General features: G+C 36.1%; 1 protein-coding gene across 1 annotated transcript; it reads left to right on the forward strand.

Annotated features, from left to right (window-relative positions):
- Positions 1–2,757: 2,757 nt before the first annotated feature.
- On the forward strand, positions 2,758–16,203 carry LOC100889943. The gene is made up of 3 exons (XM_003730463.3): positions 2,758–3,131; positions 11,868–12,822; positions 13,482–16,203. The coding sequence occupies exons 2-3, from the start codon at positions 11,956–11,958 to the stop codon at positions 13,587–13,589; spliced, it is 975 nt and encodes a 324-aa protein (XP_003730511.2). The 5' UTR covers positions 2,758–3,131; positions 11,868–11,955; the 3' UTR covers positions 13,590–16,203.
- The last annotated feature ends 357 nt before the right edge of the window (positions 16,204–16,560 follow it).

The following is a 16,560-nucleotide window of genomic DNA, read 5'->3' on the forward strand; positions in this document are numbered from 1 at the left end:
CATACATTAGACACTCCTCTTGTAATGGTTTATTTCTAATACTGCCTTATACCCTCTTCTCACCCCGCACACGATGTCAGGTGCTCTTATTTTGAAGAGCTAACATTTCTTTCATCATTTTGTTCCCTCTTCAGATTTGTAGTACCTTCTACGAAAAATCAAATTAAGTCAAGAGGCACAGTGGGTTTGTAAGACGTTTGCTCGAGTTCAAAATGAAATGAGCTCAATGAATGTGGCTGTCAGCTGAAACGCAAAGTCCGAGTTTTTAATTTCCACATTAATGCACTCGCTTGCGGATAGGGCAGGAAATTGCTTTACGCTACGACTCATGATGGTGGGATTTTGTGTGTGGAAATTATACAAGGAAGAAACAATTACTTAATAAAATTCATCGTAATCTGTATAAAAACAATAGAAGGAAAAATGAGTAATTCCAAGACTCTTATCCATCTTAAATGGGCGCCTTGTCTCTGAAAATGCACCCCGGCATATTAACATCTCCGTGTACAAGGGCTGTATCTCAGAAAGTCTATTACCCTACAGACCAAACTTAACCCCTTTACTGACAACCTGTTGGAAATAATTAGAACGAAGGGAATGGAAAAGGATCATGAGATTTCAGTAAAAGATTTGAACTTTCATTAAAAGCTCCATCATTCCCAATTCGCTGTTATGCACTGTTGATAATAATAATAATTAATGATAATATTGGGCATTTCTAAAGCGCCGTCTATCTAGACAATCATGGCTCGTAACAAATACTATATGTGTTACTCTAATCTAATTTGGATGACCTTAGATCATCTTAAGATTAAAAAAAAAAAAACTTTCAATATTTTAACCTACAAGAAGTCTATACAAAATCATCGACATTAACATGTTAAATATGTTGGGCATACCGGTATTGGTCAGTAATCCAAGATATCATGTGACCATTGACATTGGATAATGATGTTCTACCACATATATATATTTTTTTTGGTGCTTGTTTTTATGATTTAAATAAATATAAATAGGTATTATAGGAATTATTAAAGAAAAATGTTGATACTAAAAACACTTATCTAAGGCCGGATAACAATTCAAGACTTTGTACGCATTTTATGCTTAAAAGGATGTTATCGAAGCAATATCTGCACACCTTAGGTATGAGATAGACAACGTAAGAGGTGATACCTCTCGCCAAGGAGATACTAAATGAGCTCCTTGCTTTCACCTACATGAAGAAGTACGCACAGGGATAACATTAAATGTGGCAGTACACCCACCCAGAGTCGCACCCCCTCCTCATCCGTGTTAACCCTCATCCAATGTTTATCGTCTCCTTCTCTCACCCCTTTCATCGTCGCTCTCACTCCTTGGGGCTATCACTATTGATGCAAGCTTTTACCCACATAGAGGACCATGTCCCTTCAATAAATAGTTCATAAGTGGGGCAGGTTGTTTTCTTTCGTTTATCTGAAGGAGTGAACATTTATAGTGTCATGTCAGCGAGTATCTCTATTTTACCATTCCTACATATTGACGTCATATTCGATATCGTCCCGTCGTCGCTTTTGAGGCGAGCACGCTCAGATGTATCAATTTGCCGGGGTAGCGTGGCCCTGGAAACCTGGCTGAAATTTGCACCACAATTTAATCACGGTTTGGCTTAGAATACGTGTGTTTTTCGGTAGAAGGACGGTATACATAATTTGTTCCTGTATAATAGCAGGATACAACTATGGCCTTTCCAAGACAAACTTCATGATGAATGGATCTTGAGTTTGTAATCCAAAAGAGCCCCCCCAAAATCTTGTTGTTAAAATAACAAAGCTTAGATGCTTGAATTTTCCTTCAAAAAGCACATTCTATATTATCAAAGATATTTACATACAGTGATTGATGCGATGAGAAAAAGAAGAGAAAAAAGAAGCAGAAAAGAAGAAAAGAAGGAGAAGAAGACGAAAAGAAGAAGAAGAAGAAGAAGAAGAAGAAGAAGAAGAAGAAGAAGAAGAAGAAAAAGAAGAAGAAAAAAAAAAGAAGCAGAAAAGAAGAAAAGAAGGAGAAGAAGAAGAAGAAGAAGAAGAAGAAGAAGGAGAAATCACTAATAACTAAGAACCAAAGCTCTGTACTGAGATCGCATATAGAAAACGAATAGCTCTTTTCATTTTTGTTAATTCCCTTATGAAATATATAAAATCATTAAGTTAAAAACAAATACATACATGGAGACGTATGCAGGAAAATGATGACAAATTAATAGCTGAACACTGATGTACATTATTTTCATCGTATAATTTCTGCTTCTAAGGGCAATTACAAAGCAGTGATGTCATGTTATATTTCTTTCTTTCTAAAGGGTACTATGTACAAAATGATGTCATTCTAATTTAAATCATTATTACCTAACCGTCTCTCCATGATAGCAAATAGAGACGCATTGTGTTCAAAAGATAACCCCAAAGACAACCCTACTTCTTTTCTTTGTTTTTTACTGTGAATCATTACTATGTGTTTTGTGCAAAAATGATCTTCGGGGAGAGAGAAGGAAGGACAATCTATGGCTTTATAAGAGCCCTTTACCTTCTGATAATGAATCTATACAATTTGTTTTTTTAAAAACACTTAACCTTGACGTCATCAATATCATCCACTCCAACGTTACTGAGTAGGAAGGGAGGCGCCGCGCGTGAGTAAAATAGCTACCTGTGTTTTTACTTTTTGTATTCTTTGTTTGACCGACACTCACCGACCCGCCTACATGCGAGCAGGAGTATAAAAACCACCGCTCTCGTCACAAGTTCACTTCAAAAAGTAAGCATCGTGATTGTGACGACGGTGGCGCTCAATTTTCATTCCATGGTGTGTTTGTGTGTATATAACGATGATACCAGGTCGAGCTCCTCTTTGGGTTTCATAGAATCTCATCTTAGTACGTCTCCATCTTTTGAGCTTGAATGTCGAATGGTTTCTGGAGATGTTAAGTGCATCACTTCATTAAGTTTCCCTTCGTCTTGTCGAGGAATCGTGGAAGTTGACAGATTGGCTGAGAGACGGTGAGGTACAAAGCGAGAGCTTTCAACAAGTCCAATAGATCATGATTTCTACTGCTTAAAGAATTGGATGGTTATACAAGGACGGTTCAAAAGGTGAGGCTATTTCACTAAATTGAATTATGCTGATGATTATGTTTTCTTCTATATCATCAATCTGGGATTTCTATTTTTTATTCATTTTCCATTTCATTTTCCTCATGTCTTTTTAAAGCATTCCGTGGAGTAACTTCGGAGTTGACAAAGGTTACATTTTTCTAAAGCCTATTCTGATGGTAGTGCAACGTTCAAATATTGCATTATGAAGTAGTTTGGTAGGGCGATTTGTAATCTTAATGAGGAAGGAAATATTTCACTATTATGAAAGTATGAGTAGAGAAGCGTGAATACATTACCCCTGCTAAACGAATAAGATGTGATTATACTTTTACTTGAAACGTGACGGATAAACTTTCATCAGTCTTGTTTGAGTAAGAGGCTTTTCTTCCTTGTCAAAAGTATTTACAATAGAGATGAAATCGTGATATCGAATCTCTGCGTATGTTGTCTTAGGGGTTTTATCTGGTCAGTTACTCTTCCGACTGATTCCCTTTCGAATCTGCTCTCTAATTTCATATTCATAATAGGATTCATAGTAAACAATCACATACACCCATGTGTTGAGAGTAGAGTGGTAGAGTGGTTTAAGCACTTGACTTGAAACGCAAAGGTCGTGGGTTCGATCCCCGACACGGCAAGACATTAATCTACATTTGCCACTCCATACCCAGGAAATGTGGACCTGGTGGGATGCCGAAAGCCTTTGTCTTATAGTAATTGCCATATGCATACTTCTGGGCCATACTTTCCAGACCTTCATTGGACCTCAAGAAAGTTTGTAAAAACATTGAGCCTTTAGGCCTTTCAAACCAGTAATTAACAAAGCAATAATTTACACGGAATTGATAATGGCCTGTGCAAGTATTTAAATTCGTTACGAAAAAAAAGGCCTTCATATTTCACTTTGTATAAACTAGGACAATGGCAAATGCTTTGCTTCTGTGTTATGTACGAAAAGAAATTGGAGTTTTGAGAAATAAATTAATTGAATACAAAAAAAATATCTTCAGATAGAATGTAAATGGCGGTAATCAATTCTGCAGGTTGAACAGCACATGTACTATTTACAAAATCCTGACCAATTTGTTCATCTATATTGTGCCAACCGTGTATTCTCGTATTTTTGTTGGTGACGCCATGCAGCTGTACCCCATTTCCTGGTAGATAATATTTAGTCCATCATAATGATTATGTCCTTGCTGGTAGTTTTTAATGCTCATAGACAATTTTTAATGCACAATGAAATCATTCAATCAGATAAATTCAAGGGAGATGTGAGTTGGTCTAGCGGTACGTTCACTTGGTCATGTCTTTTTCTTCGCCTTGACCCAGGCGGACCCCGGTTCGATAACGAGTCACGTCTTTAGGATGAAGACGTTTAAGTCCGGTCCCCAGACATAAATAATCATATCTGATTGATACACGTCTGTAAAACCAAATTACACACGCACACACACACACATTTTCTTTTTTCTTCAAAACACTATTCTTTTTCCATCATAATAACATAATTCAATTTACGTGATAATATATGTACAATATTCATAAATCACGATCGGAAAAAGTTGAATGATATCAGCTATAAGATAACCCTCCCTTATTGTCCACTCCCCCCCCCCCCCCCCAAAAAAAAACCCACTACCACTCCGCCCCAATCCACTCCCCCCAAAAGTTCCAATAACACACGACAATTACATTCACAAGCAAGAACACCCTAGTACCCCCACAGCCCCACCCCCCCCCACACACACACAAAGAACACCAAACACACATCAAGGTTACCTGCTCACGTCATATCGGTGATATCTATTTGCAAATTATGTTGTAAAATGTGCAATCAGTCCCAACCACAATGGGTACAAAGAGTTTCTGCAGTGTGGGTGTCACTGTTGTTTTCAATTAGGGAAGACAAAAAACCTCAAGAAAGTCTTCCTCTTCCACTCCTTTTGTTCCCCATTTTCGGGTTTACTCCATCACAAAAGCCAAACATTCTCATTAATAATAAAGACAACGTTAGAGTTAATAATTAGTTTACTTCTAATTCTTGCCATATTTGTAAAAGCAACAACAAACTGCCGACCTTGTGGGAAAGATGGTTCAAAGATGTTTTTTTAACGTTTCTTAATGTATACATTTTGTAGTATGCAAGTTAAGGTATCCCTTAATTGACATTATTATCTTTATTATCAAGGAAAAGCGTTTAAGCAATTCTTTGAACTCTCTCCATCTAATATCCCTCTTAATCTCTGTATACTTTTTCTCTCCACCTCCGCCTTTAACTATAAGGTTTTATATCTCTTTCTGGGTGTCTTCCTGTCCTCTCTCTCTCTCCCTCCCTCTTTCTCTCTCTCCCTCTCTCTCTCTCTCTCTCTCTCTCTCTCTTTCTCTCTTTTTCCCCTCTCTCTCTAGCTCTATCTATCTCTCTCTCTCTCTCTCTCTCTCTCTTTCTCTCTCTATATAATTATATATCTATCTGTATCTCCGTCTGTCTGTCTCCCTATCTCTCACTCAGACCCACTTTCTGTGAAAATCTAACTATGTCCCCTCTCCCCTCTCTCTATTTCCTTATCTCACCCTCTATATATTTTTCTCTTCTTATTGATCTTTTAGTCATTTTTCTTGTTTTTCTTGTTTTTCCGACGCTCTCTTCTATTGATATAGCATAACATAGCATCATGTTCTTTCTGTCCCTCGATCCCTTGACGAGGAGGTTGAAGGGGGAGATAGAGGGGAAAAAAGAATGTACGAATTAGAGGATAGACCACTCTCTCATCCTCCCCCCTGATTAATGTTCCCATGATGCAAGTACCCCCCCCTCCCCTGTTCATGTAATGCCACGCCACCTGATCAAACTTTAATGGTGTCGTGAAAGCATTCGATCTGGCAATAACCTTACCAATGGAAAGAACTTAGGAACAAAACAGAAACAACCAAAAAATCCTTAATAGGTCAATTTAATTCAAAATAAACCCCAAACCCGGATAAACCTCATCGACCTGGTGACGTCATCTCAAAGAGTTCGATTAACTAAGATAAGGAGAACATTGATGGGTATACATTTGTGCTTTATTCTGATTCCGATGGAGCTTTGAAAATCAGGATGGAATGACATTTCGAAAGGTTATGATCTAGTTCTACATTTTAGTCGCCTATTCAATTCGTAACAACTGCTTCCTCCGTTCACCGTTTGGCATTTGTTTCATTTGATTCTCCACAATGTTTTCTGTTTTTGCACGTGATCTTTCATCAGCCAAATTTCTTACATTCTCTATCATACCTTGGCTGCTCACCATCGGTTACATTTCAGTAAAAAAAAAAATAACCTTAATGTTTCCCCGCTATAAACCTGTTAACATTATCATGCGTAACATCTCCATATTCTGAATTTGACTTTGCTGATTTCATATCTTAAACTTTATTTGATGTCCACAAGCGTTTCCTTGTTTCCATCTTGATTTTAGTCCTGACATGATGATGAACACGATCAAACATTAACTATAGCCTATAGGCTAGATGTATATCTGTCTTTAATAACAAATATCACTCAATTACAAAATGTAATGATTTGACTGGAGACTAGAGAAAGGAAGGGAGAAAGTGATATAGTGAACGTGTCGAAGGCTAAGCAATAAAAGATTGGAAAATTATAAAAATGGACTGATGCTATGAATAGAAGAGAGATTGACAGATAGATAGAGAGAGGGGGAGATGAGTGAAGAAGAGAGTGAGAGAGAGAGAGAGAGAGAGGGGGGGGGGGGAGAGAGAGAGCGAGCGATGAAAAGTTAAAAAATAAAATACCCTCTTTTTTCGCGTAAAAGTTCAAGCCGAGTTCAAATTAAAATCTTCAGGGACTATAAAAATGAAGTTAATTGGTGTTACCTTTTTTTTTTAATGTCAAGAGAATAATTAGCCTACTTTATTGCAAAAATCAAAATAGGAAAGACAAGGAAAAGAGAATCTAACTAGCCAAGAAGTTCCTCATTATTGAAATTAACCGCACTTTCAATTTCTGATCGAGACATCTCAGTTCTATTTCTACCCTAATTAATTCCCGGGTAATTTTTTATTTACCAGAACATGACGATAACCTGGTGAACGCTATAGATCACACCCGCTCGCACTGTTTTTCATTTCCCCCAATAAAATGATAAAAACACACACAGGCGCTGATGTTTGACCTTTTCCGATTTTCCCAGTAGGTATCGTATATCACGTCATACCATTCTAGCGATGTAGGTATTCATTTATCATCTGTATGTTCTATTAATGCATTCTTATCAAGATACTTCAAATGAAATTTAATTTGTACCTTATAGACTATTTTTTTAAATAAAATCATATAACATGCATTTTCATTTTCATTTTCCAACATTATCTTGATTCAACCTTAAAAATTCGGTGATCTATTTATTAATTATGTCACGTTGGTCTTATACTGATATTGTGTACCATTTGTTCTTCTTTTCTTCTCCCTGTTGGAGAAATATTTAAAAAAAAAAAAAAAAAAGCATTATCTTGCTCGCAATCTTGACAAGTGTTCCGAACCCACCAAAAACTATATGTATGATTTAATTAATAATAACAGAGTTGTATAGGCTCTTCTGAACAATATTGGTGATCGAGCATACGTAACACAGCGGTCGTATTGTTTTCTATTGATCACCCACGGCGATAGTAAATACAGCTTCAATTTGCCCAATTATAAGACTCTGTTTCTTGGCTATTTTCAGATATCACACAAATATTTTCGTTTGTAGCTTGATCATTATAGTGTAAAGAAAGCGTAATCGAAAGGAAATATTTGATCAGACGACTAAAAACAACTCTATTTTATCCCTTGGCAACAAGATAAGATAAAATGGGTAAATCCCTTTCGACTTAGACCATCGAACTTCTCTTTTCTTAAAGAATTGATTTCTAGTATTTGTAATTTACAAAGTATGAAGGATACTTATGTTTTGTAACAATTAATTTTTTACCTCTTCCTCAATCGATGACTTGGGGCTAGACTATCAGAGGTCGATTCAAAACAATGGTAAGACTATTAATAAAAAGAATAATAGCTTGGTATAATACTAGAGAATGTGAATAGAGATTTAATCAACATAATGTAAAAATAAATGTTTAATTTATTCTATATATTCAATTAGCTATCATTTATTCATTTTAACTAGTTTTCTGTTGTTGCCTATACTCTAGGTTATAAACTGACATTTGAAAAATTTAAAAAATGAGACAAATGAGCTAAAACATAATAATGTATTGCGAAAAACTCCAAATCGGTTTTTTTTAATTTCTTTTTTAATCAGAAAGATATTACACAATTCCACATTATCAATAAAAGATTATTCTAAAGTAGTGAAAATATTTGAAATTAACATTAAATATAACCCTGGTCGTCACAATTAGCGCTTATTTTCCTTTTTAGTGTTTATACTCTGCAAACCATAAAGTAATATCATTTTGTATGTACGAAAACGCTTATCGACAAATCCATCTCACTGTATGTATTTTTGTGACTTTTGCCATGACATTCAACATAATCTACCGGGTAGAGATAGAGATAGATGATGATAGCACGTGCTATGAGATAATTGGACATGAGAGAACGTGTGTGTGAGAGAGAGAGAGAGAGAGAGAGAGAGGGAGGAAGGGAGAGAGAGAGAGAGACAGAGACAGAGATAGACAGACAAAAAGACAGAGTGTGTCTACTGAAGCTAACATAATATGATCTCTTCGAGCCAATGACGCAGACCTAATTTTTTTCTGTAAGATTACACCTATACCTGAAAGTAGAAAGGATAAGTTGATAATGTAAAAGACCTACTCTATTCTTGTATCCATTCCCTGCCTCCTGTCTATTTCAGTTCATCTCTCTTATTGTATCGGATATTGCACAAGCATTCATCAACTTTCTCTTCTTTACGCAATGCATCACTTTATCAATAGTATTCCATTTCCTTTTCGAGGGGCCAAGTAACAGTTCGCACTACAGATTTGAACACGTACAAAATTACCATGTTGATTTGAACCTGTATTCATCGGATGTCTCATACATAAAAATATGAACATCTATGAGTAATATAGATTAAACTATATGATTTATGAAAATATTGTTGGCGTATATGAAATTGGATAAGATTGGCAAAGCTCTACGGTTTTTTTTTTTTTTTTTTTTTTTTTTTATTTATTTTCCACATATGGGAAGGATCACCCTTTTCAGCTAAAAGCTGGTCTTCAAAGGGGTCCATCCACAAGATAAAAATACAAATTGTTGATAAAATACATTTGAGATATGATTACAATGATAAACAAGCAAACAAAACAAAAACAAATCATTATATATACATTAAGAAAAACAGAAATGTGCAGGATAGGGGAAAGAAAGAAACAAGGAATAGAGAGGCGAGAGAGAAAACCAAATATAAAATTGTTGCGTATAAAACAATCAAAACATAGTAAAACAAATCATCTGATGGGGTTACTCTGAAGGAAGTGTTTAAATGCTTGAATTGAGACTATTGATTGAGCGACTATTAACAACTAAGTTATTCATACCCCTTGTACATTGATGTTTATCGTAACTCCAGAATGAAAGGTGAACTAATTCAATTAGGGCCTTTGTTGAATACTTTTAGTTTTAGTGTTTAATATGTCATATATGACGTATATATATTGAGGAACGAGAGCGGGTGAATAAACAGAAAATTTCTATCATGTATCCTTAATATTAAAGTACTATTTCAAAATCTCAATATTATCATTCTATTTCTGACTTAATCAATTTGAAGCAAATTGAGAACGAAGTGTCACAAATCAGGTCAACGAGTGAAGAGATTCTTAAATAGGTTAGTGAGATTAATGTTAATTGATTATTTTTCTAGAACAGGAAATATGATTTCTATTTTTTTAAACGAGAAACGCTTCTGAGGAAACTCCTTTGGGACGGTGAAGCACTTTATGGTAATATAAAAAGATCCACTGCAGACAATATCTAGATAAAGTATACACCCACGCATTATGTAATTTTCTTAGCATACCTTAGAGCTTTCTTCACCGAAAAACAAGTTTGTCATAAACAACACTTAATGAAGAATTAATATTCCAACAACTTCAAGCGGTGTTAAACTTCTGATAATGAAACATACCCAATATTTTCATCTTTATGACCTGTTGACAAAAGTAAAATCTGTCTGCATTAATCATTGCTAACGGCAAAGAATGTATACAATTTCTAAATAAAAATTGTTTTAATTTATGAGGATTAAAATGGAGAACAAGTCCACTTCCTTTCCAAAGAAAGCCATGACAAACATTTTTGATTTTTTTTTTCTTTACGACCTTGTCCTGTTGATATTGAAATAAAATTAGAAGTAATGTAAACTTTATGATGTTATTGAAATATAGATTCCAATTTTAGTATAAAAAAAATTCACGAAGTCAAGATTTGAAAGGAGTAACACAAATTAGGAAAATTAAAGTAGTTCATCACGCCTTAAACGTTGAAACCCATTACTATTAGTCGTTTAGAAGTGATCTTGTGTTAACATTTTCAAATATCGATAAAGAAATCTAACAAAAATTGATAGATAACACGAAAGCCGTCACGCTCCTGCACCTTAAAAGAGAAGGTTGAGTTCTGGGAAGAGGTGAAAAATAATTTGTGAGCATTACTCATTCTTATTATGCAAGTGTGGAAGAACATCAGATAAGACATGTTCCCTGAAAAGCATGGCTCTTCAAATGACTTCATATTCTAAATATGCATGTAATATTACGTTTGTAACTTTACCAAGACTTGGCCAAATTTCTTATCATTTTGATGATTCCAGAACCTTGCAATACACACAAATTCTTATATGCTAGATGATCAACCTTTTCTGGTCGGTTCCACACCGTTTCTTTCACAATGCAGTCGCATGACCAGAACTCAACTTCATCTTTAAAAGTAAATACGTGGTGATAGTATTGATCGAGTGCAAGACTGTATATTGGAGGGAAGCGCCTCTGAACAAATGATGTCACTTACTACTGATTAGTAATAAATGCTACAGACGGCTGCGTTTGTTAACGTATTGATTTGTTGTAAAGGAGATATACTCAATACCATCTTCTAATACAATGTGGCAAACACGACGTATGTTAATACTATATGTACGACACTTGAATTAAGAGATATCAGAGAGCCAATTATGAATACACCTCTTTTTACTTCTGTAATTTGCGTCGGAAACACAAATATTCGACCCCAGATTACTCTACTATACTCTTTTTCGGTTTAATATACATGTAAATACTGTGGTGGACATTGAAGAGTTGAATAAAGACATTCAAGCCATTCTCTCACTAAAAAGGAAAAAGTTCATCAGACGCACAACATGGCTGCACTCTCATCCTCTGAGATAACAATTAAGTGTGGGGTTTCCTCACCGACGTCAATTAATGTGTGAAGAAGGAGAGAACGTTTATTATGAAATCTCGTCACTTTCTCCCCGATGTTTTTCAGTTTGAAACCGTTAATCAAAGTGTTGACTGAATCTCAAATGCACAAACATAACTAAGGACGAGGGAATTACACCCATATATTTGCAGCAATTATGATGGCATTGTATGCTTCATACGGCGTTACACTGTGCTTCTTTCTTTATCTAGACAGCTCTCGATTATTTAATATTGTTTGATGTTTCATTTTCTTAATATAGGTATTCAATTTGTTTATTTACATCTATGCAGGTTCGTGAAGAGGCAGACAAGAAGGAGGGGACACAATAATCGTTTGAGAGTCAACTTACTTGTATGAACTAGATCCTGTTACGCGAGTATGAACATCATCACAATGGAAGCTGTACCAAGGACATTAATCCTTCTGAGCGTGGTCTTACTCTGGCAGTGTAGCTTCTCCACGGTAGAATCTCGTCCCCTTCATCCCAAGAAACATACCGCATCGCCTTTCAAGCATCGTCAACACCACTCAAACGCTAACAAAAATGCCATCATGCATCCACTTAACCCCGCTTCTTTACGCGAGCTAGCTTTTGGTTCCCATAAGTCCGCCCGAGAGATCCTACCCTTCCCTCTACCACCAGTGCAGAAGCAACCAAGCAACCGGCATCATAAACCAACATGGGGTGCTTTTAATCCTGTGGCGCCGGTTGAGAGCCATACTGATGAGGGTGCGTTTGGTCCCGTCGTGGAAGCTCCCGTCCCTGAACCTGCTAGCCTAGACGTGGAAGGCTTTGTTCCTTGGGTTCCTCATGGGACCACGCATCCGGTTAAAGATGTAGGCCCAGATGGAGTCTTTGGAGGACCTATCAAAGCTACAGGGACCAAGACAGTGGAAGACAGCGGGTTCGGAGCATGGGGTGCTTTCAAACCTGTTCATCATGCCCCAGCAGAAGAAGATGAAGGTTTTGGAGGAAACAGCAGAACAGCAGGGGGAACCAGCAAAGCCATTCACATTGTTCCTGGACAAGCGCCACACGTCATTGACGAGTCCCTGGGACCAGACGCGTTTGGAACCTTCGTATCCAGCTCTGATGATACTGCTGAAGACACCTCCGATGGTTGGTTTATGTCTTTTGTTCCCTACCCTGAACCTGTACGTGACCAGGAACCAGTCGACACAGAATCATCATCGTCATCAGCGGCCTTCGCAGATATGTGGGGATTATTCAGGGACAGGAAAAGAGTAAGTGGAAGATTATACCAAAATATATATCACTTTGGCATTAAATGGATATCCCCATGGTAGCAAATCGTGCATCTCAAAGTCACCTGTGTAAAAGTTTTCATGAATAAGTATGGAACGGACCTTTTGTTTCGAATATTATTCCTCACGCCAATATACCAACATTCAGAGAAGGTTTCCCAAGAAGAAAATGGAATGAAAATAAAGGCCTTGTATTAAAAAAAAAAGAAGCTACTACTATTAATTTGAGCTCATTGTATGAAGAAGAAAAAGTGTGATGCTCTACGACCATGACGAAAAAGTTCAAAGCTCTCTTAAAAAATGAAAATGAAATTTCAATGTCTCTTTTGAGAAAATTTAGCAGATTGGATTTTTATATTTAAACAATATCATGGATTGTTTATATATCTTCTAGATATAATTTTTTAAGAAGCTCTCTTTAAATCCACTTTTATTTAAATCTAAAAGCTTATCTTAATTCTGGAAGTTGTCATCAATAATGAATGACACATGCTATACCTGTTGAATCTAACATCTTGTAACATATAAAAAGCTCTTACAGACTCTTTCCTCTCAAATTAATAATTTAATGTTATCTGATCTTATCTAATGTTCTCCCCTTTCCCCTCTTCTCCTCTTTCTCCCTTCTCATCATCTAGGGATGCGACAGTAGTATTGAAGGGCGTTCGTGCTCTAGCAACGCCGATTGTCATGGCTGCAACAGGACGTTTCATTGCTCTACCAATCACAGGTGTCAGAGAGTATAACGTGCACCCCTTCTCCAAGACCTCCTTCGAAGACCTCACCCCCTCACAACCTCCGACATTTCCCCCACACCCCGTCAGGAGTTGGATGCCTTTACAGGAAAAGAAAGGTAGCGAAAGTAATGCTTTTACGCGTCACACGAAACGAGTTTCAAGTTTCTTTACATTCACTTTGTACGTCTTGACTCCAGCCGAAATGAAGTAGTGAGTACCGCCCATGAACAGTTCTAGTTCGTTAAATAGTAGGTCGATAGGTTGAAAAACAAAATCCGCCGTATTGAGTTCTAATAGTTTGATTATTCACGTCCAATAAAGGTGGCAGAATGAAACTCCACCGATCAAGGATCGTATAACGTTAAGAGCTGATGTAGAGGGCTATAGGGTACAGCTGACTGGTAAGCGAACCAACATCATGTGATGCACTGGACTTGGTAGACTTTCATCTACAACGACTATACAGATAATGTGTCCAGGTCGGAAGCAGATGTCCTTACCAAACAGTCTTAAATTCTCGCATTTGTTGTTTCTCACCTTAACACATGAATGGTATCACTTTGTTCTCAGCACTTTGTTCTAACATGGACATCACTAACGTGCACATGCAACTAAGGGCTACAGCGATTGGTAGCCTACAGCCAGATTACGACTCATCGAACAAAGTTATCTCTCAATTCTTTAAACATATAGGCCTATAACTATTCAGAGGTTTGTCGCTGGTAGACCTAGCAATGATTTTGTATTCTCTCGGAAGATTCAACAATCTTGTGGTATCCATTTAGAATAAATATTGCATTTATCGGTGAGGACAAAATTTACACTAGGATATCAATTGAATATTGTATTACACGTATTTTCTTATACACATCAACATCATCTATCAAGCTTATATTTCCTTTGTTAAAAAGCCAGTCACTAAGTTTATACTCATTATTCTGAAGGCTCGAGGTTAGATCCAGATTTCTCATGTGATGTGTGAAAGTCATAGAGTTAAAAACAGCGATGAATTGGCTCCACCCCCTTGACTACATTTTCTAGGATCTAAAGGCATGTATTATCAATTTCAATTTAAGCACGTAGCACGAAGACGCATATTCAAACCTTGGAAAAGTATATATCTGGGCCCCGTCTTACAAAGAGTTGATATCAATCGCAACTATTTACATAAGAGATAGGAGACTACAAACTTGCGATTGATTTGGATCAATCGCAACTCTTTGTAAGACGGGGCCCAGTACTGTGATATAGAAAGAAGTATCCTTCTAAATCTTTGTTGACTCATTTAGAGTATGTGTTTTCTTTTAAAGCTTGTATGACATTGCATTCTTATTCAGTCTTTTTGATTTAGAGAAAAGATGTTACAATCTTCAAATTCCTAAAGCATATCAATTCAGTCAGTAATATACACTGTATACAAACAAACAATCAGTTGTCTAATCTCTGCAGTTTTCTAAGTTCAGCTAGTAAGTGTCAAGCTTTTTATTTTGCTTCCATCAACATTCGGTTCACTTAAAAAATCATTGTATGTACATCATTGGTGAATGGGTAGTTTAAGTTACTGTTTAAACAAAGTATACATTGGGTAAGACGGGTATTAAGATGGTTTTATATACTCATGTCAGTAATGCCTTTCGAATGGGTTGTGGATCCTAGTTGTAAAGCGTATTAGTCTGAGAGTAAAATGAGACGAGAGAATAGAGATAGAGTAAAGGTGATGTAAATTAGGTTTTAATCATGCGGTATTTCTTTTTTAATTTTTGGCCTTTCTAAATTTGCATTTGAAGAATTGAACCTGGCTTTGATTGTTATACGTCCATTCTTTGTATAGTCCGTGTAAGTCTGTAAATATTAAAACTGCGCTCTGTTTCTCAATTGGTTTAGGCCTACTTGAATGTTGTTCATACTGATAAAAAGAAATTTCAAGGTAGTTTTCTTATTTACTGTTTTAGTAAACAGGTAAATTAGTATATAGTTGAATTAAAGAAAGTGGTTGATAATGATAATCACTTTTTTTACCACTCCTATTCTGTCATTTAATCAAGATATTGAAAATTTGCTTTTTTTGTTGTAAATAATTACTTCAATGTGTTTTGGAATTCTTCAGTACTAAAAAATGTCCCTCCAGTAAATGACAAATGATTTCTGGATAAACAGGTAAGCCGTATATATACTGATCGTATTTCATCAGAAAACACTGATCACGAAAAGATTACTGGTTTGCGTTGGTGTCACACCTGCCATCTGCGTTCATGAGCTCAATGCTGACATGATGAAATTTGGTAGTAACGAATCAAACCGAAAAGTTCAACAATGTATAAACGTTGCGTTAGGCAAGTAATTTTCATTTATGCATTTCTAAAACTTCAAACATATGTGATTGAGTATCAGTAGAAATTTCTTTAAAATTTGATACGTTTGAACACACATGCTGAAAAGGGTAATTGTTTCATGTTTCCGAAGACAATTGCTTAACATGTAACACAGTTTGATAGTACTATGTTCACAAGCTAATTTCGATGTTTCATTGTGCAAAAGTTCTTTCATGTGTACAATTGAGCTCTTATGTCAAATGTATCTGTATATTAAAAGAAGGATTTTATCTTAATTGTGTTCTATTGCACCTAATGGATTTATGTCTTTGATTTTGTATGGAGTCAATCATCCAGGTCATATCAGTAAAACAGTAAGGATTGCTTGGCAAGATAAATACATCAAGAGACAACGGCCCTGGTCATATCTCAAATGCTTTATTTGACCAATAGAAGTCTTATGATTACATAATTACATTAACAAAATTATTGAGAATGAATGTCCATTCATTTCCTTTTCGATTGAACGATATAAAGCTGATAAAAATAAATTTAGGCCCATTAAATCCTTCTGATCACTTGAAGCAACCTTTCTGATTGCGTTCGATAAACTAATACTATATCTAAACACGAACAACATTTACATCTGTATAGTATTGGTGATCTGA

The sequence above is a fragment of the Strongylocentrotus purpuratus genome, unplaced genomic scaffold (assembly GCF_000002235.5).
Source record: "Strongylocentrotus purpuratus isolate Spur 01 unplaced genomic scaffold, Spur_5.0 spur5_scaffold_6, whole genome shotgun sequence".
Lineage (NCBI taxonomy): Eukaryota > Metazoa > Echinodermata > Echinoidea > Camarodonta > Strongylocentrotidae > Strongylocentrotus > Strongylocentrotus purpuratus.